Source organism: Lissotriton helveticus, chromosome 7 (genome assembly GCF_964261635.1).
Source record: "Lissotriton helveticus chromosome 7, aLisHel1.1, whole genome shotgun sequence".
NCBI lineage: Eukaryota > Metazoa > Chordata > Amphibia > Caudata > Salamandridae > Lissotriton > Lissotriton helveticus.
Genome location: NC_136068.1, coordinates 690,189,256 through 690,214,258, shown reverse-complemented (window position 1 = coordinate 690,214,258; position 25,003 = coordinate 690,189,256). Strand labels below are relative to the sequence as shown.

General features: G+C 42.1%; 1 protein-coding gene across 1 annotated transcript in view; it reads right to left on the bottom strand.

Annotated features, from left to right (window-relative positions):
• ATP6V0E1 (ATPase H+ transporting V0 subunit e1) overlaps positions 1-24,598 on the bottom strand; it is a 159,289-nt gene extending 134,691 nt beyond the window's left edge. Inside the window, exons 1-2 of the mRNA XM_078653013.1 lie at positions 24,407-24,598; positions 19,333-19,380 (exon numbers count right to left, since the gene is read on the bottom strand). Coding sequence (XP_078509139.1) covers positions 19,333-19,380; positions 24,407-24,510 — 152 coding nt within the window. The 5' untranslated portion in view covers positions 24,511-24,598. The remainder of the gene's footprint in view (positions 1-19,332; positions 19,381-24,406) is intronic.
• Positions 24,599-25,003: the final 405 nt, after the last annotated feature.

The following is a 25,003-nucleotide window of genomic DNA, read 5'->3' as shown; positions in this document are numbered from 1 at the left end:
ATTTCGTTATAAACTATCTTCACATTTTGACTAACTTAATCCTAACGAAAACTTTTTTGTCAAGAAGAAAGCAGATTATGGTAAACTCCGAGCTTCTAGTGTGGTTTAGTCACCAATACTTTCATTTTTCTTAGCAGTGCCAGCTCTACACTACTGCCCTATCTATTCTGTTACCATTGCACAACACTTTCCAAAAAGTGTCGGTTACCAAGGGCCTTACTAGAGCCAGATTCTGTAGAGATGTTACCCTACAATTGTGACATGGTTGGTAAACTGGTTCAAAGCATGCACCACAAACCTAGATGTGTGCACTTGTAGACTTCCCATTATTGTTTTTTAGATTCATAAGTCCCAAAGAAAAGCATTCAATTACCAGGCAAGAAAGCCGGACCGTTTGAAATAACTTTAAGAGAAAATTAACTGGAGTGGTTTCTAACCAAGAAAGAAACGTTGGAAACCCAAGCTGAGAACCAACACTATCTAGTACAGGTCAAATGAAAAAAAAACGAGATCCAAATTGAGCTCATGCCTATAACCAACCATACCTATGTGCTCCCAATATCATATTCCATAGATTACCGTTTTAGGCATTTCCTTCAATTCCTACATTTCAGCCATTTTACCACATTCTCCACCTGTACCTCCACCTGTACCAGTATTCGGATTCAACTAACCTCAATTTATGTGCTATAGAAACTATTCAGTATATGAAAAATCTCAAAATGAATACTACAGATTACTTTAAAAAATACCGCATAAAAGGCCAACTATGCTGTAATGCCTATCATACCAGGTGTTGCAATGAATCTGTGACCCTTAAAATTTATGAATGTAGAATTATCAAACGCTTTTACCGCAAGCAAAACTGAGAAAACCCTCAGATGAGGCGATCCTATTTTTTTTTTGCTTTGGCCGACCGTATGAATCTTGTGGTTCGAAATGGTTTCTTCTGTAACCGTATATGTGATAATGTATACACAGCATTGAACAAAGTAAAAGTTCTTATATCTGGAACGGAGTAAGAATAATAACAAAGCAAAGGAAATCATCAGAGATGGATTGACACTGTACACAGTGCTTAAACTTGAGAAAATTAAAAGCATGAGAAATACCTTTGGCCTGCTTGCATTTAAAGCTCCTTGGATTTGTGGAGCATGGGCCTGGGGATGAAGCAGAGCAGGCAAGTGGACATGTGCGTTTGGGGGTTGCAAACTAGAGAAAATAAGTGTTAGCCTTTATGCCGACAGCAACTAAGCACGATTGGCTGTCATATCAGTGCCCTTTCCTCTTATGTCAGAGTTGACAATTAACAGCCGTTAACATGCTCAAGAGACCGCAATTGAGCTTTCCTGGCATACACTACTACACTGTGAGAAGGCAGTGGGGCAAAGGGCTTCAGAGTTTGATTTCTATTTTTTTTTTAAACAGAAGCTTGCTTAATTAATTTGCGTAGTAAGCCAACTTTTCTTGCCATCCATTAGAACTATTCAGTTAAGATTTACACACAGTCAATTTGTTTCTTTCATTAATTTTTGGTGGAACCCTGTTTGGTGAAAACTTGCCCAACTGGGGTACCGAAAAAGATTTGTTGTGAATACAAATGACACATAAGAGATCATGAATCAGAGGTATGGTCAATCAAATATAAGAGAAAGTAAGATCCAGTTATGACAAATACAAAGGCATAACTGCCAACTTGCATTATCCGGAGGTGGTGTAGCAGCAAAGCAGGTGTGATAAGAGGAAAAAATGGTGCAGAAAAGTTAGAAAGAACAGACATGCATCCTTTATTTTTGATGAAGTGTAGGTGGGTAGCAATGGAATTGTAAGAAATTGTGTTTAGCAGTGGGTTTATGTGATGCTGTCCTTCAATGGAGTAAACAGCCACCATCCATGACCGTTGCCAACCTGGTCCTTCTTTCCAGTATTCTTCTTCCAGGAAAGGAAAGCCATGTAGCCAGATGATTATTGATTCGATGAGTTTGTCTTGGAAGCAGCGGAGGTTCAAGCTCAGGCCAGTGCCTTTGTTCCAGGGACACTGCTCAAAAGGACAGGTGGCTTTAGGAGACTGTCTTACAAGTAGGTGTAAGAAAGGAAGGTCAATATTGTGCAAGTCTCTGTAGATAAAAACAAATGGCTTTTTTTTTTCCTATTGAGTTTTAAATAGCGCAAACTTGACCTGAAGGTATCAGGTATCTGAGCACTTCACACGAGCACCAGTTGCGTTACATGAGGACACATTCATTTGTGTTAGGCACAAGGAGATTAATTGATTTGCCCATAATCACAGGATGTTGCGCGTCCTTGCCAAGACTCTAACCCGGTTCCCCAGATTTGAGGCCGACCGCCCTAGCCGTTAGGCCAAATCCTCTTGTTAAGTGTTAAGTTAAATGTGGAGGAGTTTTACAGTAAGATGTTAGAGCAAGGGGTGTTTGATGGCCTGATAACTACTTCATAGCATTTAAAACATAGCTAGGTAGCATTTGAAAATAAAGCAAAAAATCATTCCAAATATACTACCCCCCAGCTCTACAACCAAACCTAAACCCCACGTCAACGTCTATATATTTTTCTCCCACTGGTAAAATCAAAGGTTTCGGGAACGTTATAGTTAGGTTCAGATTTCACTTGTACAAAACCAGTGAAATTCAGCAGTTATAGTTACCGGAGCAAACTATAAAACTTTTACCCTGCAATGCACTGCTTATGACCTCACAAAATACATCACTCATGGCATGCCTCATTAGGCTTTTTTTCTCTGGCGGCCTTCTTGGGAGACTATTTGTTATGAAGCTCCCTAATTTACTCTTTTACTGCAGGATTCGCAGTAGAAAAGGTTTTCATCTTTCCACTTCGATTCCATAAAGATGGTGTTCAGATGTGCCACACTTTTGGCATAAATTCAAAATAATAGCACTCTAGTTACTCATTAGAACACTGTAGTAAATAACTATTCTGCTCACCAGGAAGTCAACTGGTAGTCTGCTGCTGGTGTTGAAAGTGCATGTTTCAGTCTGCATGTCAGAATGTTTTAATGAAACAGAAGAGGAAGATATTTAAGAAGTCACTTAAAACGTGTGCTAATTTTTCTTTCAATAGTACTAACCATAATTTCTATGAAAAAATAAACCCCTCATTTTGTTCCTTTCTAAATTAAATGCTTTAAGTTTTACCAGTTTGATTTTATCAAGATGGTTTCAATTGTGCCATAGTTTTGTCATAATTAACACTGGTAACACTCTAGTTGTTCTTTAGAACACTCTGCGAGGCTGCTGTAGAACACAAGGGAATCAACTGTAGAGGCCGCTACTGTTGGAAGTCCATGACTTACTGAGAATGTAAGACTTCATTTTCATATGGCTGAGAAAGATTGTGTGGATTTACAGACAATATGCTCTCATTTTAGCTTCGGGGGCACCTTCCATTACCTCTAGTAAGGCAATTTCCTCTCAAACATGATTAATTAAATCCCAGGAGAAGGTTTTTTTCACAGTGTAAACTCATCCTAGAACACACCACAATTCCTGAAATTAGTATGTTACCATCAACAAATGATATATATTGCAACTTACATCTGTTATCACCCTTTATACGTTCTACTTTTTGTAACCCTCCAAAATTTCCATTCACTACAAATCATTTCAATGGGGTACTATCATGTATATTAGTCCCAAATTGGCTGCCAGCACTTCCTGGTTGAAGTGTTGACATCCAATTGGATCTCACCATGAGATCTGTGCTTAAGCTCCGCCCACATATACACATTTCTTTTCCCTTTAATACATTAAAAACTACTGAACAGTTTTTCAGCAAACAACAACAAGCATTTTCAATGCAATAGGTCTCACAATTGGGGGATTTTGAGGTATTAGCACTGTAAATGACAATGTCTTTTATTTGTGTGTAAAAAAAAAAAATACTGAAATAATAAAAGGCACTCATTTACATTACCAATGGGTAAAAGTTTCTAAAATGTGAGACCTATTGCATTGAAAATGCTTTTTGTTTGCAAGAGCCCCATGCTGCACTTTCACGTTAGAGGCCACGCCCCTTTCTTTAGACAAGCCATGTCTAAACAAAGGTCGGAGGCCGCTATTAAAGTGAAAGCGCTGTACAAGTTAACAAAGAAATGCTTTGTAAAAGCACCCAGTGAAAACACGCTTGGCTCGCTGAATGCTGCAGGAAAGCATGCAGTACCCGCAGTAGGAGAAATATTAAAGAAAATAGTGCTTACAGACTAAATAAGATGTACTGTGTAACAACCGAAGTAAAAGGGCCAGTCTTCATGGGGGGGGGAGGGGGAGGAAGAGAGAGAGAGAGAGAGAGAGAGAGAGAGAGAGAGAGAGAGAGAGAGAGAGAGAGAGAGAGAGAGAGAGAGAGAGAGAGAGAGAGAGAGAGAGAGAGAGAGAGAGAGAGAGAGAGAGAGAGAGAGAGAGAGAGAGAGAGAGAGAGAGAGAGAGAGAGAGAGAGAGAGAGAGAGAGAGAGAGAGAGAGAGAGAGAGAGACACACACACACACATATATATATATATACATATATACATATATATACACATATATATATAAAAAAGAAGGAGAGAACTCTGGGTAGGTCTCAGTTTAGGTGGAAAGCAGCTCCTTTAAGAGCACTCTCAACACCAGCGACACTCTAGATCTGCTCACCTCAAATGTCTGTTTTTCTATCAAAGTTTTTAAGCATAGGATTAGACAGTGCTATCCATGCCGAGATAGAAAATGACAAAGTCTTTCGCCATTTAAACAGCAAAGTCTTTAAGCATAGGACTAGTACAGTGCAGTCCTTGCCGAGCTGTCAAATAACAAAAGCCATTTATCACTCCAGGCACAATATTACAGCTTTGAATTAGTAAAATACCAACTCAAGCCAACCTGAAATGATTAAAAGCAACCCCTGACAGTGTTTCGCTCTAATTAGAGCTCTTCAGAGAGGTATAGCTTTGTCCAGACACAAGGGAGCACCCAGTATTAAGTCAAAACAAAACCCTTTCAGGCATAGAGTGACGCATAAATTATGCAAAAAAGAAGGAGAGAACTCTGGGTAGGTCAGAGGTGAGCAGATCTAGAGTGTCGCTGGTGTTGAGAGTGCTCTTAAAGGAGCTGCTTTCCACCTAAACTGAGACCTACCCAGAGTTCTCTCCTTCTTTTTTGCATAATTTATGCGTCACTCTATGCCTGAAAGGGTTTTGTTTTGATAGATAGATATATATATATATATATATATATATATATATATATTTTACCTACTGGCGGTCGCCAGTAGGTATATATAGTTAGAATTTTCAAAAATCCCATAGAGAAAAAATCCTATGTCTAATAACTTTGGCGTTTGGGGACGGAATCGGCTGAAATTTTCTGGAAAATGGAACATTTTGTTTCTGAGCAGCCCCTGGAAATTTGGGGGGCATTCGTCAAGGGGGGGCCGAGAAAAAAGGGGGGGTCCCAAAACGCGTTTTTCCCATGTTAATTTCCGTAGGGCGGTTGGCCTCACTTTTAGCCCGAACGGCTGAATGGATTTGCACGAAACTTGGCAAAATTGTAGGTACTGTTTGCCCGATGTGCCTTTGCTAGGTCTCAATATATGTGCTTCCGTGGATTTTGATAAATTAACGGTCAAAAAAATATATATATCTGTAAGCGCGCTCCGGGCAGCGCCCCGGTTCGCGTACCTGACGCGTAACGGAACTTCGCGAAGCGAAGCTGATTGGCTCTCCGGTGTCTGTCAACATTCTAAACAGTCCGGAGCGGCCGCCATCTTGTCTCTCGGTAGGATCGAGAGACAAGATGTGGTGAAAAACGAAGGGGGAAATGAAGGAAAGGGGGCAAGGTAGACCCCTCCTGACCCCCTAGGATTGATGAGGGGGATATTAAAGTGCCGCGGGGCAAAAAATAAAAAAATAATTTTTTTGCGATTTTTCGCCGTAGAGGCGCGTCCCGGTACGCGAACCGGGCAGCTAACCGGGCAGCTAACCGGCAGCGTAACGGAAGTCCGCCATCTTGTGTTTTTGGAGCGTCCGGTTCGCGTACCGGGTAGCGTACCGGTAAGCGTAACAAGGGGAAAACCAAGAGAAACAGTAAAAAAAAATTAAGGGAACAGATTTCCAGCAAACTTGGCAAAATTGTAGGGACGGTTTGTTTGATGTGCCTTTGCAAGGCCTCAAGATATGTGCATGTGTGGATTTTCTCTAATTAAGGTTAAAAAAAATATATATATCTCTAAGCGTGCTCCGGCGCGCTTACGTTACGGGTTTTGTTTGCGCTGCAGAGCCGATACGTCACGGTTCTGCGACGCGTCATGAGGCGTCTCACGTGGCTACGTGATACGTCACGTAATAAAGAATATATTTTACAGCTATAGATATTAGCTTTTAAAAAACCAATGAAATTCACTGAAAAAACCATAGGTTATAGACCATATATAGTTAGGAATTTGCATTTACAAAACCTTGAAAATTCACTGAAAAAACCATAGGTTAGAGACCATATATAGTTAGCTGGACATTTTATTGACATAAAACCAATGAAATTCCATATATAGTTAGTTGCACTAACTATATATCGCGCACCCTGCAATCCACTGCTGATGAGGTCACATTTTACATCATTCATGACAGGGTCAGTGACATCACTGATGACATCACTGATGACATCTCAAATGACATCACTGATGACATCATCTAGTGTCTGTGTGTTTTTGTAAAGTTTAAATATGTTTTACATATTGAAGAATGAGTGGATGTATAGAAGACTGAGTGTGTGTGTGGCTGGCTGAGAGGTGTGTGACTGTGCATATCAATGTGTACTTGGATCAGTGATTGTATTAGAGAGTAAGTATGTGTTAGTATATGTGTGAAAACGTATGGTGTTCTGTGTTTAACTGTATAGATGAGGAAATCGAAGTGTGATTGATTCTTTACAGGACTGACTAGGTGTGTGAGTAACTCCATGGATGAGTGGCAGTGTGTGAGTGTCTGCATAGGTGTATGAGTGCATATGATAGTGTTGTAATAATGAGTGTATGTATGAGTGATTGTATGGGTGAATGAGTGAATGTGTGTGTAGACGTAGGAATCAGTGAGTGCGTATGTAGTAACTGGTATTGGTGTGTCATGATGTCATCAGTGATGTCATTTGAGATGTCATCAGTGATGTCATCAGTGATGTCACTGACCATGTCATGAATGATGTAATATGTGACATCATCATCAGTGGATTGCAGGGTGCGCGATATATAGTTAGTGCAACTAACTATATATGGAATTTCATTGGTTTTATGTCAACAAGATGTCCAGCTAACTATATATGGTCTCTAACCTATGGTTTTTTCAGTGAATATATATATATATATATATATATATATATATATATATATATATATATATATATAGTTAGGATTTTTTCTCTATGGGATTTTTGAAAATTCTGTCGAATAACTTTGGCGTTTGTGGACGGAATTGGCTGAAATTTTCAGGAAAATGGCACATTTTGTTTCTGAGCAGCCCCTGAAAATTGGGGGGGGTTTGTCCAGGGGGGGGGGGTCGAGAAAAAAGGGGGGTCCCAAAACGTGTTTTTAACATTGAGTTTTCCATAGGGCGGTTGGCCTCACTTTTAGCCCGAACGGCTGAATGGATTTGCACGAAACTTGGCAAAATTGTAGGGACTGGTAGCCCGATGTGCCTTTTGTAGGTCTCAATATATGTGCTCCAGTGGATTTTGAGAAATTAACGTTTAAAAAAAGATATATATCTGTAACAGCGGACCGGGCAGCGCTCCGGTTCGCGGACTTTTCGCGCAACGGAGCTTTGTGAAGCGAAGCTGATTGGTTCTCCGGCGTCGGTCAACATTCCAAACAGTCCGTAGCGGCCGCCATCTTGTCTCTCGGTAGGATCGAGAGACAAGGAGGCGAAAGCGAAGGGGCAAATGACCATAAGGGGGCATAGTAGATCCTCCCTGACCTCTTAGGTTTGATGTACCATTTTGCCAAGTTTGGTGTAATTCCGTTCAGCCATTCAGGCTGTAGACGTATCTAAATGTCAATAATCGAACGGCTGAATGGATTTGCACGAAACTTGGCAAAATATTAGGAACTGGTAGCCCGATGTGCCTTTGCTAGGTCTCAATATATGTGCTCCAGTGGATTTTGAGAAATTAACGTTCAAAAAAAGATATATATCTGTAACAGCGCTTCGCGTACTTTTCGCGTTACGGAGCTTTGCGAAGCTGATTGGTTCTCCGGAGTCTGTCAACATTCCAAACAGTCCGTAGCGGCCGCCATCTTGTCTCTCGGTAGGATCGAGAAACAAGAGGAGGCCAAAGCGAAGGGGCAAATGACCATAAGGGGGCATAGTAGATCCTTCCTGACCTCTTAGGTTTGATGTACCATTTTGCCAAGTTTGGTGTAATTCCGTTCAGCCATTCAGGCTGTAGACGTATGTAAATGTCCTATGGAAAATTGCATGGGGAAAACACATTTAAGTGTTGAAATTTAGAACCAATTAAAATGTTACTTTGGTTTTGTATTTGTGTGTGATGAAAGTTAATTGGTTATGTATATATGTCAAATGAGAGGAAACCACAGCCATTTTGTGATACTACTGTCTGAGGTACATTTGTGAGGAATTTTTGGTGGTGAATTTCTGGTGTTTGATTTACACAGTACTAACACTTCTCCTACTTTTAAAAAGGTGAGTTGTTAATTTGTAAGGGGAACTATGTTGTACACTTGAAGATAATTTGAAAAATGTTTTCTGTTATTTATTTGCAGTCCTTCTGTTATACTAAATACTTGATAAAGTTAGTTTTATATTATGTATTACTAAAAACGATAAATGAAAGTGATTATTTTTTTCTGCAATTTACAGCAAGCAATTTCAAAATAAAATGGCTCACAATGAAGAGACCGCGGCAATTTCTTTTGAATTGTCCACTACATTGATTGAAATTGAGAGCACCAATAATGAAATATTGTCACAAGGAGGAGATGACGTGTATGATTTCATTAGATTGATTGAAATTGACAGCACCAATAATGAAATATTGTCACAAGGAGGAGATGACTTGAATGATTCCACTACATTGATTGAAATTGAGAGCACCAATAATGAAATATTGTCACGAGGAGATGACTTGAATGATTCCACTACATTGATTGAAATTGAGAGCACCAATAATGAAATATTGTCACGAGGAGATGACTTGAATGATTCCACTACATTGATTGAAATTGACAGCACCAATAATGAAATATTGTCACAAGGAGGAGATGACTTGAATGATTCCACTACATTGATTGAAATTGACAGCACCAATAATGAAATATTGTCACAAGGAGGAGATGACTTGAATGATTTTTTTGATCAATCTGTTGATGGCGAATTTATCGAATGTTTGGAGACCATAGAGTTACAAGAATCATCATTGCAGACTTTTCATGAGGAAATTGCTGATGAGGACATGTTACTAGTTCTTTCAAATTTAGAAAATTCTGAAGAATAAATTTATATTTAGAAATCAAAAATTGTTTGAGACATTATTCATTTTTATTTTTAATTTATGAGGTTGTAGCGAAGTGATTGTAGTATAAAATGAGACTTATAGTATAGAGTGCAACATTTTTATGTTACATGGTAAGTTTACTCATATTTACTTCCCTTCTGCCACTATATTATCTCCAATGTGTATTTGACATCTCTTCTTCATCTCCGGCCTCCTTTCTCTCACTGTGTGTCTCCGATGCATCTTATCGCTGCTATTTTGTGTAATTACAGAAGAGAGTAAAATAAAATAGTTCGGAACGCGAAAAGGGGGCAAAGTAGAGTACCCCTCACCCCCTAGGCCTTTTCAGGCGGTCCCAAAAGGATCAGTTTCTGCTTTCCTGAGAGATTATGGTATGAGTTCCATATACCACAATAATTTGCATTACAACATGCAAGATATCTATCTCCCATTACCAACTTTTGGAGATATTCGCGCTAAGCGCGAATATCTCCAAAAAGTAACACCTGCCCTGAGCAGTTCTTAGCCATGTTATCCAATGGGAGGTGGATAAAATGGCTAAGAGCATTAGCTCGGTAATGCATGAATATCGCTGACTTTTTAGCGATATTCATGCATTGCGGCCGTTTATTATCGCATTTGCGATAAACCTTGATAATAGCAAGGTTTATCTTCGATAATTTCTGACGATGCTTAGCGGTAAAAAATTCGTTGGTAAGCATCGTTAGCGATAAATATCGCTTAACTTTGGTAATATGCACCAACGTCTGTTAACGTTCGATTCGAAGGAAATGAGGAAGTGTTGAAAAACATTGTTTGCGCCATCTTGCCTTTTTTGAAATGCCACACTTTTGTCGTGCACGGCAGCCATTTTAGATGCCTTGACCAGACCCACTCTCTGCACGCTGTCGATTCGTAGCATGGCTCCCCACCCTCGCAAGCATCTTCCCCAGGCACTGGTCACCCCCGCTCTCTGTCTTATGCATGGGCAATAAACCTCCCCCCATCTGCGCTGCTCTTCCCTGAGAATCACACTCTGTGCCCGCCCGACACCTCCCTTTCGCCCTATTCACTACCGCACCCTCTGACACTCCTCTTCCTCTGTGTCCGATTGTCCAGGCTATCAGCTAGCCCTGCAGATGTAGTTTATGGCTCCAGCTGTAAAGAATCACCCCTCTTCAAAGGAGTTATAGTAGATCAAGGCCCACACCCGATGAGATCCGTCACACCACACGTGTTCCTACTATCTGAAAACCATCCTGTATTGTGATTGGGGAGGGGACCGAGCCTGAAGCGGGAGATTCCAGGAATGACTCTTTGTACATCAAAGTTTTTACAATTATGTGTCACATTAAAAATATATAGCACTCCAACAAAGTAGTAGGAATATAAAACTTTAATAACATATAAATATATACAACAAAACAAAAACAGTAAAAACATTTAAACAACGAAGAGACCGTGGCAATTTCTTTTGAATTCCTGATGAGGACATGTTACTAGTTCTTTCAAATTATGAAAATTCAGAAGATGTTGCCTGGGGGTGGGTCGTCAGTAGCAGTCTGTTGTGCGAATAGTTCCAAGGCAGCAGAACGCGCTGAAATCTAGATGGCACGAAAGTGATGTCTAGTAAGTTGCCGCCCAGCAAATAACGGCGTGGGGCGCCGCGGGGGTGAGTGAGTCCAGTAGGCACCACAGCTATTCTTACCGGCATTGCAGAATTACTGCTGGGGACAATGCCTGTGCTGTAGCAGGGTCACAGCAGAAACAAAAAGGATTCTGTTGAAGATGTTGTTGGTTTTCAATTTGAAAACAGTTCTGGTGTCAACTGCTATGCTAATGTAGTGGTTAATGTTTTGTTTTCTCTAGAAAATGTAAAAGAGGGGGAGGCAGTCCAAAGTTCCGTTAAAAGGGCAAAGGAAAGGATCGGTGGTTTGAACTATCAGTCAAAAAGGGGAGGGGGTGCAACAATTTTTCCTACCGGGTAACACTGTGCTTTCACCGGAACTGAGGTCTGCAGGATTCTAGTAATTCAAAGTGAGGCTGGCGCCAGCATGGGAGCGGCGACGTCCCGCGGATACAGTTTCGTCACTCCACGGGCGATCATGGCAGTCATTCCCCATCGGGGGTCGGAGACTCCCGCGGCTCCTCTAGAATCTTCAAGGTCGTGGAGGACTACGGTGGTGGAGTCAACCAGTGACCGGGCCATTTCTTTATGCTGGGCCTGCTCTTGCCAGGTCGACCGCCATTTTGAGAGTTCGGTAGCTACTGGCGATCGCGGGGTCAAATGAGCGGACGGGCTCCACCCTGCCGGGCGAGACGTTGCAGCATGGCCACAGTGGAAGAACCCTTTTCCGGGTGCCTGGAGCGCTGAGGGTGCAGCTGGGAAGCCTCCACCTGGGGAGGCGGGAGAGGCCTGTTCGCACCGTCTCTCCCTCCCAGTGCACCCCACGGCGTCTCGCTTGAGATTTGTTATGGCCGGACCAGGCGATGAGGACGAGGGGGGCGGGGGGGGTCGGAGGCATGTGCAAGACATCCCCCCCCCCGTGTTGTCGCAGCCATTATTCAAGAAAGAAGAAGTGTCCCGTCCGTCTTCGGGCCGGGCTTCCGGTGGATGTCGGCCGGACGCCCCTGGCTCTGGCCCCATGAACGGGTTCCTTGGTTTATCGGCTGCAGCCGGATCCCGTCGGCCTCGGCCCCCCGACCGTTTGTGGCCGGACCGGAAGAGCATGTGGCGGGACTACCTGAAACTGTCAAGGGCCACTGCGGCCGGACTGGGAGAGAGAGGGGAGGGTCGAGGAGACATTCCCCCCCCTGCAACTCTTCAGCGTTGTAAAGGCAATCCCCTGGCCGGGTCCCGCTGGCCTCGGCCTCTCCTCCGGCTACACCCTACGTTAGGATCTCCTGGCCGAGGCGTGGCAGCAGGACCCGCCTTATATGGGCTGCTCCCGGCTGGGCGTAGCCGCAACCCTGCCCCACCTTGGAAGTTTCCAGAGTGGGGGCGGATGTTCTACTGACTTGCATTTTCCCTAGTCTATCGATTTTTTTGGCGTGGCAGGCGGTGGGACAGCGAGGGGTGATTTGGTTTCTCTTACTGTTTTTCTGGTCTCTCACCACTGGCATATTTTAACGTTTTCTTGTTTCTAGGACATTAATAGGTTTTATCATTACGTTATGTTATCGTTTCTTTGTTCGTTGTTTAATAAAAGTTCATGTTCATCAGTGGCCTACTGATTTTCGTTTTCCTATTCTTTTCTTTCCAGGTTGTTTCATGCTAAAGTTTCTGTTAACAGGATACAGTGATCACTTCGTTATTATTGCATATGTCCTTTTCACTAGGGGTGCTCTCTGGTCGGGCCAGATGACGTATCTCTAGTAAATGGTCCGGGTGAAACAGGTGCATCAATCAGTGGGGAGTAGATAGGCATGACAGATTACAACGGGGGAGAAAGGTCCGCATTACGTACCCTTTCACTATTTACAACGGGGGAGAAAGGTCCGCATTACGTACCCTTTCACTATTTGCAAAGATTTTCCTACGTATATTTGCAAACAGGGAATACCTCCAAAAAGAACCAATTCCCAAACAGTCAATGTTTGGGGAAACAATCAATCAATGAGGAACGAAATAGGCACAACGTGTTAAAGGTTTGCGTTACCTACCCTTCACTATCTGCAAAGGGAGAGAGAATATTCCTATTCTTCCTCGTTTGCAGGCAGAGAAGATTCTTAAGAGAACCAACTTCGAACAATTCAATGCTGGATTCAAACAATCAACAAGGGGTACTGTGAACACAAATGAACGCCGCTTATGTACATACACATTGGTATTATCAACAGGTTGTTCCTAATGTTTCTATTTTAGGGAGGTCAAAAAGAGATCCCATTAGTGGCCTACTGATTTTGCTCGATTCCTTTTGTTTTTTTACACGATTTTTAGCTATCTGCAAAGACTAAACAGAGTATTGCGACTCTGTGCTTGTTTGTAAATAGAGAATGAACCAAAGAGATCAATCAAATGGAGAGAGAAGCAGGCACGACGGATTACAACGGGGGCAAAGGCCTGCGTTAACTACCCTTCACTATCTGCAAAGAGAGAGTACTCCTAATAGAAATGAGGGGTGGGGGGCAGCATTCAAAGCAGATCAGTGTGCATAAACACGAAAATGTTTTTACTTACCACGTACTTGACATTCGACAGCTTATGATATTTGCTATTAAAAAACCATTGAAATTCACTGAAAAAACCATAGGTTATAGACCATATATAGTTAGGAATTAGCATTTAAAAAACCTTATTTTACTCACACAAAACCATTGAAATTCCATATATAGTTAGTTGCACTAACTATATATCGCGCACCCGCAATCCACTGCTGATCATGTCACATATTACATCATTCATGACATGGTCAGTGACATCACTGATGACATCTCAAATGACATCACTGATGACATCACTGATGACATCTCATTTGACATCATTCTTGTGCTAATACGATAAACCTCTTCAGACTCTAATATAACCTTAGATACACTCAGTGTATACAGACACTCATCCATGGAGTTACTCACACACCCAGTCAGTCATGCAAAGAAACAATCTCACCTCCATTTCTTCAACTATACAGTTAAACACACCTTACTTATTGAAACATATACTAACACATATTTACTCTCTTATACAATCCCTGATACAAGTTCACAATGATCGATACAACCACTCACTCATTCAGTGGCTCTCATGCATAGTTATTTATATATGCCAACTCTCACATGTACTGTGTTTTACATATGTACTTACTATGACATGTAGCATTGAGATATCCATTCACTCATCAATACACTCATGCACACAGTCAACTGCCCATGTAGCTGTTTCCACATGCACTCTTGAACTCATACACCTAGTGAATAAACTGCTCACACATCTATGCACAGAGTCACACACCTTCCAGCCACCCCCACACAAACTCAATCTCCCATAGAAATACTTGGGCAACCAATTAATAACACATATAGCCTCTCGTATAGCTAATGATCAACACATGCAGCAGTTTACAGAACAACAGACATAATGATGCACAAATTAAGACAGTTTAGTCACTAACCCATGCATTCAGTGAGACACATTTAATCACTCACTCATACAGTCAGTCACGCACCTACTAAATTCTTCATCCAGACACTTATACATCCACTCATTCTTCAATATTTAAGACATATTTTAACTTTACAGAAACATACAGTCACTGGATGTTGTCATCAGTGATGTCATCAGTGATGTCATCAGTGATGTCATCAGTGATGTCATCAGTGATGTCATCAGTGATGTCATCAGTGATGTCATCAGTGATGTCATCAGTGATGTCACTGACCATGTCATGAATGATGTAATATGTGACATGATCAGCAGTGGATTGCGGGTGCGCGATATATAGTTAGTGCAACTAACTATATATGGAATTTCAATGGTTTTGTGTGAGTAAAATAAGGTTTTTTAAATGCTAATTCCTAACTATATATGGTCTATAACCTATGGTTTTTTCAGTGAATATATATATATATATATATATATATATATATATATATATATATATATATATATATCCAAACCTCACCAGAGTCCCAAAGTGAAGGAGACCAGCCTGGAAGTATGAACAATAAACGCAGGTTTATTAACAGCAAGCTGGCAGCAGGACACATGGGGAAGCCTCTTCCAAAGTTCAAAAACTAGACGCGTTTCGGGAGTAACCTGCTCCCTTCTTCTGTGGTTTCTTGTGCATGAGAACAGCCTCGCTGCAGTGTTTAAATCAATGCGTAGCACCTGCCCCTGGGGAGGGGGCGTGGCCGACCATCGGCCTTGTGGGTGCTGTAGTCCACCATTAATGAATCCCAAGTGGGTGCGCAGCTCGGTCTGTAGTGAGCAACTAATAAGTCCCCAGTGGGTTAGAAGGGGTGCCAGGCATCCTACTGTCTTGCTTCATTGCTGGAAATAGCATCACGGCGAACACGCACTGGCATAGTGCTCGCCTTCCTTTTAACCATTCTCTGCCAAGCCCCACCGGAGCCGACAAGGTCCGTGGAATCACGGGCGGTCTTCTCCGCGGCCGGGAACAGCCGCTACTATCCAAACCTCACCAGAGTCCCAAAGTGAAGGAGACCAGCCTGGAAGTATGAACAATAAACGCAGGTTTATTAACAGCAAGCTGGCAGCAGGACACATGGGGAAGCCTCTTCCAAAGTTCAAAAACCAGACGCGTTTCGGGAGTAACCTGCTCCCTTCTTCTTTGGTTTCTTGTGCATGAGAACAGCCTCGCTGCAGTGTTTAAATCAATGCGTAGCACCTGCCCCTGGGGAGGGGGCGTGGCCGACCATCGGCCTTGTGGGTGCTGTAGTCCACCATTAATGAATCCCAAGTGGGTGCGCAGCTCGGTCTGTAGTGAGCAACTAATAAGTCCCGAGTGGGTTAGAAGGGGTGCCAGGCATCCTACTGTCTTGCTTCATTGCTGGAAATAGCGTCACGGCGAACACGCACTGGCATAGTGCTCGCCTTCCTTCCAACCATTCTCTGTCAAGCCCCACCGGAGCCGACAAGGTCCGTGGAATCACGGGCGGTCTTCTCCGCGGCCGGGAACAGCCGCTACTATCCAAACCTCACCAGAGTCCCAAAGTGAAGGAGACCAGCCTGGAAGTATGAACAATAAACGCAGGTTTATTAACAGCAAGCTGGCAGCAGGACACATGGGGAGGGGGCGTGGCCGACCATCGGCCTTGTGGGTGCTGTAGTCCACCATTTACTCCCGAAACGCGTCTGGTTTTTTAACTTTGGAAGAGGCTTCCCCATGTGTCCTGCTGCCAGCGTCTGGATGGAACTACCGCAACCAGCATGCAATTTGGAACATCGAACATTGAACGGCCCACTGAGGGCGTGGCATGAAAAGAACCAATTAAAAGAACCAGAACTGCCTACATGAGTCTTCTACAAAGCGACCTCTGATGATTGGCAGCAGCCATGAAACGCGTCAGGTCTATCAAAATAACCAGAACTATATCAGCGCCAGCCTATGCTTTGAAAAAATGACCGGAAGGTACAGCTTGCTAAGAGTGCGCTTTCAAAAGCTTTCGGGCACTTTGTTTGACATATATATATATATATATATATATATATATATATATATATATATATATATCACTGAATAAAAGCAAAATATTAAAGTAACTTTAAATTTAGCAAACATGTTTAGTAACAACGTTTTAATATTTAAAAGACATGGAAATTCACCTGTTACAGTTTTTTCAAGTAACTATAGCTCTTGCCCTATCATAACTATAACTCGCGCCCCAGCCATGCACAGTTTTCTCATCAATGAGATCACTGCAAATGTTGCAGTGACATTATCAATGATGTCATAAGATTTCATGAGTGATGTAATATGTGTGGTAATTAACAGTGCATGGGGAGGGTGTGAGTTATAGTTACCTTAGGGCATGAGCTAGTTACTTGAGATAACTAACAAGTGAAATTCTGTGGTATTTAATGGTTTCAAATGACACGTTGTTACTCAACATTTCACCTAGCTGTAACGTCACTTTAAAAACTTTGATTTTTCCAGTGAATTTCTAGGGGTGTTTAAAGTAAAGTAATATTTAAGTAAGACATACATAAATCCAATCCCCGCCCCACCCGCTACCCCCAAAGGAAGCCAACCCCACATGGCCTTTGGCCGTGCGTGGCAGAGGGTGTGCCACAGGGCCTGGCTCTGGGGACACCATCAACCAGGGCCATATACATTTTAAGGGGAAGAACTCCCTGTCTGAGCCTCATTAGGCCCTGTGGACCCCATCTCTCAGGGCCACTACTTAAAATTAAGGGGAGGGGGACCTTCCCTCTCTGAACCGTTATCTGCCCTGGGTAACCAATCCCCGGTGGCACAGACTTTTTAAAGATGGGTGCCCTAGGTGCCCACCCAGGGCATTTACATATATACTCTATGGGGGCCGTGGGGGAGCCCCCCCGGGCCCCACCCGGATCCCCGCATGCAGCGGGAGCCAGCATTGCTCCCGTCGGGAGCGAGCAGCTACTAATGCTGCACTCCCAGGCAGGAGCAATATTTTTATAGGCTTCCCTGCCCACATCAGAGCTGCAGGGAAACAGATCTCAAGTCTGCTCTCAGCTGGTGGGAGTATTTTCAATGAGGGTGCAACAGGGAAACAGCTATGTCCCGGAGGTGGGCTTCCTGGGACATAGCATATAAGTCGGCCATGGGGGATGGGGCTCGGGCTGCCACCACTTCCTGGTTGAGGTGGTGACAGCCGATCACATCTCTGTTGGGATCTGCAGAAGCTCCACTTCCCTAGATATACAACGTTTTTGGTGCAACTGGGAAATGCGTTTTGGGATCCCGCTTGTTTCTCGCCCACTGCTTGACAGATCACTCCAAAACTTTCCATGAGCAAACTAGTCAAAAAGTAGCACCTTTTTATGAAACATTTAGTCAAGATTTGTCAAACAGTGCTAAAGTTAATTAGCAACACAAAAAATTAATTTTCTATGGCAAACAAAAAGCCATCTCCTCTTCTTTCTCTGGGAATGCCCCAAAAATCTTGAACTCTCTCCCTATCCACATCAGGACTAATCCATCCTTCCTGATCTTCAAGAGACAACTCAAAGAACTTCTCAACAGCCATCTCTAGAAATCTGGCCAATGACCTCGCTCTTCTTGGTCCCCAATATCCTTGATGATACCCACTGTACTATATTGCCTTTGTTTCCTTGTCATGTTATGCTGTAAAGCGCTCTGATACCCCCGGGGGTCTTTAAGCGCTATATAAAAACTTTGAAAACTTCGAAATAACATCACCCTTACTTTAATTACCCATTGGTGACAGTCACTGGGATAGATGCACATACAGATATTTTTTTAAAGCACACTTGTTGAACATGAATTCGGTAGAATACGTTTTTCTAGGCATTAAATAAGGTGTTCTGAATGATACCACTGAGATCATATTAGTACAGGAGGGAGAAACATTGGTTCAATAAGACACTGAAAACATATTAAACTATAAAAATATTCACGGCTCCTTCACCCTCCTGCTTCAACATAATGTTTTGTACATAGGAAGCGTATTTAAACAGTACTGCGACCACATAAAACAGAAATATATACTGTTACGATTTCTGTCCTAATCTAGCCTTTACATCTTTGTTTGGAATAATCTGGCATAGACACATTCACCAGAATATAATGTGGTTTTACTATTCAGTGTGAGCAGTGTGTGCAGGGTTTGAAGCTACAATTGCATGCACGATAAGCTACTGTGTGGGTAAACATTACTTTAAATGTTTTTATTTCCGTAACTGTAGTTCAAAACTTGGATTTGCAATGCCACGCATCAATTGGTGTTATATCAGGTAACTGCACTGAAGACTGCAATCCTAAAAAGGTAATCCGACAAAAAGAAAAAAAGAAACACAAGGCCTTGAGATCTCAAAACTGACTTCAAGTTAATGCCATTAACTGATTCAGTCCTTCTAGTTTCTCTGCATTCCAGTTCTTGTTGTGTTTACCTGTATACATGATAAACCCAGGATTATTAGTTGCAGGATGCATAACAAAGAAAAACAGAACTGCTGAGCCTACAAACTTGTGGCATGAGACAGCATGAGGTTTCCTCGGTATAAATGTGTTGCCGGGAGAAAGAATATATATATTTTTTTTTTTAAGTGAACAAATAGTCTCATCTGACACATCAGAGATAGTGGACGCCAAGGATACCAGTACAGTCAGAATCAGTAGAAGTAAAGTTTGCACTTACAAGAGATAACAGCAAACGGCACACGTCACTAGCATTGTATTGATGACTCTGGAACAAAGGAAAAGAAAATACAAAATAAACAGGTGTGCCTGTACTGCTTGCCAGGATTTGTTCACACAACAGAGGTGAAGAGCGCTTTAATGTGGAAGGTAGCAGTGGGTACATTCTTTTTAATGCCAATAGGTCCCGATGCAAAAATGTTTCAATGTATAATTCTGCCATCAGGGTGCACAGCAAACCAAAAACTAGGGTAAAGGGGAAAAGAGCCATTACTTTCCAAACACACATAGCAAAAATGAACACAGGAGGCGTTTTACATCTCAATGTACCGTATGAGCTGTAGCTCTGCTGTAAACATCCTTCATGTGACCTTGCTTGCTTAGGCGAGAGGAAGGGGGTTTTCTAGCAGGCATCTGAAATCCTCACAAAACTCCCACCCAAAAAAAAGTTCAAACAAAAAGACTACAATGTTAACAAGGAGGTTATCCCTTGTGGGCTTAAAATGTCAGCTTCTTATATAAATACAGTTCTGTTTATGGGATTTGCCTCGGCACAGGGCCTTGTACCAGTCAATCGGTGAATGCACGTTACTTTTGTTTGTTATACACCAAAACAACTTATCATATAGCTGAAAGCAATGTCTGTTTAATCAACACACACGCTTACTATAAAACATCCAAGTACAAATACATGTAGAACAACAAGACTTTAACTTCTGATTTTGCAGACAAACGAAATGCAGTGGGAAGCTGTGTGATAGCCTCATGTCTAAATACTCAATAAAAAGTCACATTTAATTGGAATCCGAACATCTGCTCTATTATAGTCCTACTTTGACTATCTGATGCTCATGAATTTCCCTTCACCAGGGTAAAAAAATTAATTAGTAAATATCACGGCACAACAAAAAAAACTAATGCCCAAGTTACAAATAGAAGATTGCTGCCGCAGTAGTCAGATAGTAATATTTTTTGGTGTTAAAGGATATCCCCAGTGAGGAAGTAAACAACATCCTACCAATTTTGAATGTGCCTTTAGAAAAATGGTTAAATATCACTGAGAAGGCGAATGGCTGATAATTCCAGAGGCATTTAATGGACCTCTGCTTCCATGCCACTACATTCATACCACCAAAAATCTAATGGTTGCTGTTAAATTACGGGTCAGGGCTTTGTTCTCAGATTACCTAAAGATGGAAGTGTGACCTCATGTGAGTGTCTATATTTCCATCCATCTACAGAACACACGCCACCATTTAACTAGGCCGGATCATTTTGTGTATTCGGTTCTTCCTTGTTGAAAAGTGCAGGACCACGTAACAATTATTAACTCAGTCTTCATCTCTTGGTTTGACTGCCCGGTTCATATTTAGGTCTTGACTCTAATGTTCTGCTTGGGACTCATACGTTGGCCTACGAAGCACTCATACCGGATTACTTCAAGTTTCTATTCCCATAATGGTGGGTTGTATATATTTATATATACAATTTTGGGTGCATCTTGGATTTATTCACTTTGCTTCACTATATCTCTTTTGTCACTAGAATTCTCTGTACATTCATTCTTTTCACACCGAATCACTGGGTTCCTCTTGGTCCGGTGTCTAAATGATTTGGGCATTGAGGATCTTCTGGATCTTACTCTTTTTGTATATCTGACAACTGATTTGTCTTCAATCTTTTTCCTTGGCTTTTCACATATTGGAAGCACCATCTCGATAATGTATATGGTTACATTACATGTACTGTAAAGGTTTTATCTTGCATTGTTAGTTTGTAATCAGGTACTAATTTAATGACTAGTAGGATTTTATCTTTTTGTAACAAGTTCTTTCTTTTAATCTTTGTATCTTTATACACTACTGAACACATGATATTTACCTTTCCCATCCTTGAAAAAGTCTAAGAGTAGACAAAACACCTGTCGGCTAACTCGTGTGCAGGGAACTCTTTGAGAAAAATAATAAAGAGTTAATGAAAATCAACAGATGACGTCTTTGGACTACTTGCATGTTTAGTACACCTGTGGTCTAAGGAAGATTGTTCATGTGAGATCCTGCCATGGACTGTATCAGGAATTAGACTTTATTCATCATTTATCCAAGACTGTTTATTGGATGGATATTTGTATTAATGGGTGTACTGTAACAGCTTTTGTTTTTGGTTCATTTGGACTAATATTAATTCTTAATGTGCTAACAACACCTTTTGTTAGTAGGTGTATTAGGCTACTTTAGCACCCGAACAAAGTTTAGTGACAACATTATTCACACTCAAATTGTGGTAAGGTGTACAACACAGATTAATATTGATAGTGCGGTATCTTTCCCTATAGGAACGACTACTACCTATTTCCCTCGTTGAGGGACCACATAAACAAACGTCTGGTCAAAACATATTCCACCATTACACTATCTCACTGGCAGAATGGGTCTCTGTACTGAGCGCATATTAACATTCAACGCTCTACAGTAAAGCTGATTAAGCGTAAATAGTCTCCCCATTCTCAAAATCAATGCTTTTTATCTAGACTGCCGGCAACAAATGGAATCTCCACAACGTATGCATTAGCTTGAAAGATGATAGATTCTACTATTGCTCTGGAAGCTCTATGAAGTGGCTACGCATAAGGCTCGTGTACGTATTCAGCTGCATACGGGGTGTGATCGAGTACTATTCTACCTAGCAGATTAAGAAGGTCAAGTGCATCTTCATTTAACGGACTGCCACTTAAATAAAACAATCAAAATTAAACAAAGTCAGCAGCAGCTAAAAATTAAAAAAAATTAACACATCCATGTGAGAAAACGGTTTAAAGGCTTGTAGCAAGAAGACAAGAATGCTAATAATAGGCAACATGCAAAGCTGAGTGGCATGTGAAATAGAAAAAAAACCTGCACTGCCAGAAAAGTCCAGTCACAACGTGAATCACATCGCCGATAAACCAGTAAAGGAAAGAAGAAGTGCAGAAGGATTAAGCTGAAGGTCATTATTTACATCCTATGACCTTGAATTATTTTCCAAATTGTAAACATGTTTAAACCAACAATACAGCAACACAGAATTGCGTAATGAACAACATATGGCGTTCGAGGGCATTTTCTCTTCCTTTTTGTACAATTAAAACTTCACGGGCAAGGCGAGACTGTATAGAACAGCATTGTTGCAACGTAAAATGTCCCTTCCTCATTTTTAGACGGAAATTAGTCGCATGCTGAAGGAGAAATGAGCACTGAGGCATGCAAGACAGTTAAAATAGTGAGTAAGTAAAAATTAATCATTTAAAACAAAAAAACAGGGTTCTCTACACGAGGTCTGAAAGGGCGTTGTCTGGAGAAGAACTATTGACAGTTCCGGTGACCTACCAGTACTCGGCCATTATTATCCCCAAAGTTATCGAACGCTGCTCTAGTCACAAATATATTACATTTTCAAATGGCTAATACAGTTATTGCACCAGCTGTGAAAATATGTAAATCCAGCCTGTGTCGGAGCATAAAACGGACACTAAGATTTAGATGTAAATGTACTGGTTACAGAAAAGTATGTACTGTGAGGTCACAGTTTTGGTCATCAAACAATAACTTAGACTAGAGGGTTAATGAGCCTGCTGCAAAGCATTGCGTCTAACCCACAGGGGTTATAGTCTATGCAGGATAGCTCAGTTGGGGAGTGTGCTTGTTGCAGGACCTACAACACTCAGACGTTTGTATTTATTATTTTAATGTATGTGGGAACAGATGTACTTAGCCGTTTGGGAATCACAAACTCCGCAATATCACACGAATTGTGACCGCATTAGGCGGATTTTTGATGTACCTCATAGGAGACGGTGACTTATTTGCAAAGGGGACAGGGTCCTCTAGGCCTTTTGTTAATCCGGGTAGGAGACACAAAGAAAGTAGTTAGTGGTCCAAGAGACCACCGATTGCTGCTCCTGAAGTATTCCAAAATCATCACCAGTTCCTTTATGTAACACATGCTACTTAAGTTTGTCGTTCTGGAATCCTGCTACCACAGGCGAGTCCGGCCACTATAGGTATGATTGCAATCAATCACATGGGGATCCAAACTGCAACCAGCCTAACAAATTATGCAGGTCATTCTGCGACCTCCTGCAATTAGGTATTTCCCGCACCGATCTATTAATGCTTCGGTCGGTTCGCAAAATATGATTCCATACGCAAAAGGAGGGGAGGCGTTTTTGTGAATAGAATAATAGTACATCTGCCCCCAATTATGCACTTATTTGCCATTCATGTATTTTCGTATGCAACCTTTCCTATCACATTTACCTCTACTATGTAAATCTTGACATGTGAAGCACCCTGTATAACAAGCTGTCAACCACATATGGTCTAAGAGTGCTTCACCAGAACTATACAAATGAAATAAAAAGTATATTTAAAGCAACTTCAGTTGACAGTATGCCGCCCCCTCTCACTTGGTACGAGGCCATTGACACTCAAAGGCCCAGAACGCGTTTCAAAAACTATTCTAAATCCATGGAATAGTTTAGGCAGACATGCTGCATCTCCATACCACTTCCCCCCAGCAATTCAAGCATACATCATTCGACCACCATCACTGTACACGATCTAGCGTGATAGTTCACCTCTCTAAACCCCCCCCCCCTCCCCCGGTAAATAACCTCCGGATTCTCCAGGTTATATCATTTCAGCCGCCATTCAGACCTTAATTCGTTCCTATGGATCATCCACTACATACGATACACACCGTGTGCCCCAGTTTGAACCATGCCAGGACGGCATGTAGTCGCCGCCACAGTGCACTCCTTTAACATTAGCCGCTCAAGCCTTCTGCTTTACATATAGCCCTCGGTTCCTCAATCTTCTATAGGAGGACACGGCTGCATACCAATTTCCGGGGTCCCCAGCTTAGGCAAACCTCACTGAACGCCCTGACGCACCCATACTTGCTTCAAGATTCGGATCGTCAAACCCCTAAATGCTCTGATTTGCCCCACACCACTCACAATCCCCTTTGCGTGTCCTGCGCTCACCCAACCTTAAACGTCACACTGATAAAAAAAACTTCGCTTTTGTCGCACTCACCCCCGGTTAGGACCCTTGGGGATGAACCAGGGCACGACGGCTCCCACCACTCCCCAGAAGACACTCATGACGATAATAGGCACTGCCAGCCCCGGGTACGCCATGTCTGCAGCCTTCGCGAACACCGCACAGAAACTGACGCACACCGGTTTACAGACACCGGAACCAGCGCGAGCCTCCGGAGTCACGTGACCAGGTCCCGTCACCTGACTCTCAAGCTGACGGAACGATGAACAAAAAAAGATAGGCATTGAACACTAGAGCGGGAACTTGAGTGTAATACTCTGCCATGTTGCGTGTAGGAAAAACTCATCTGCCCAAGGACAAACAAACATTGGCAATTCTAAGAGCTCACGCATAAGCAAGAGCTATTGGCTTTGTTGTTAATTCTGTTTTAGCCATGTTGTACAGCAGCTCTGCTGTGCAGCATGGCTAAATGTCAGCTCTGCCAAGTGTCTCAGGTACATGCGTCATGAGCTGCTCCAGGCCAGGGTTTTTTTAATTCTGCAGTCTTGCTTATTCAATTTTAAAACAGAACTACGCATCCCAGAATTCAAAGGAAAAAGCCTGTACTGGAACAGCACATCACACATTCAC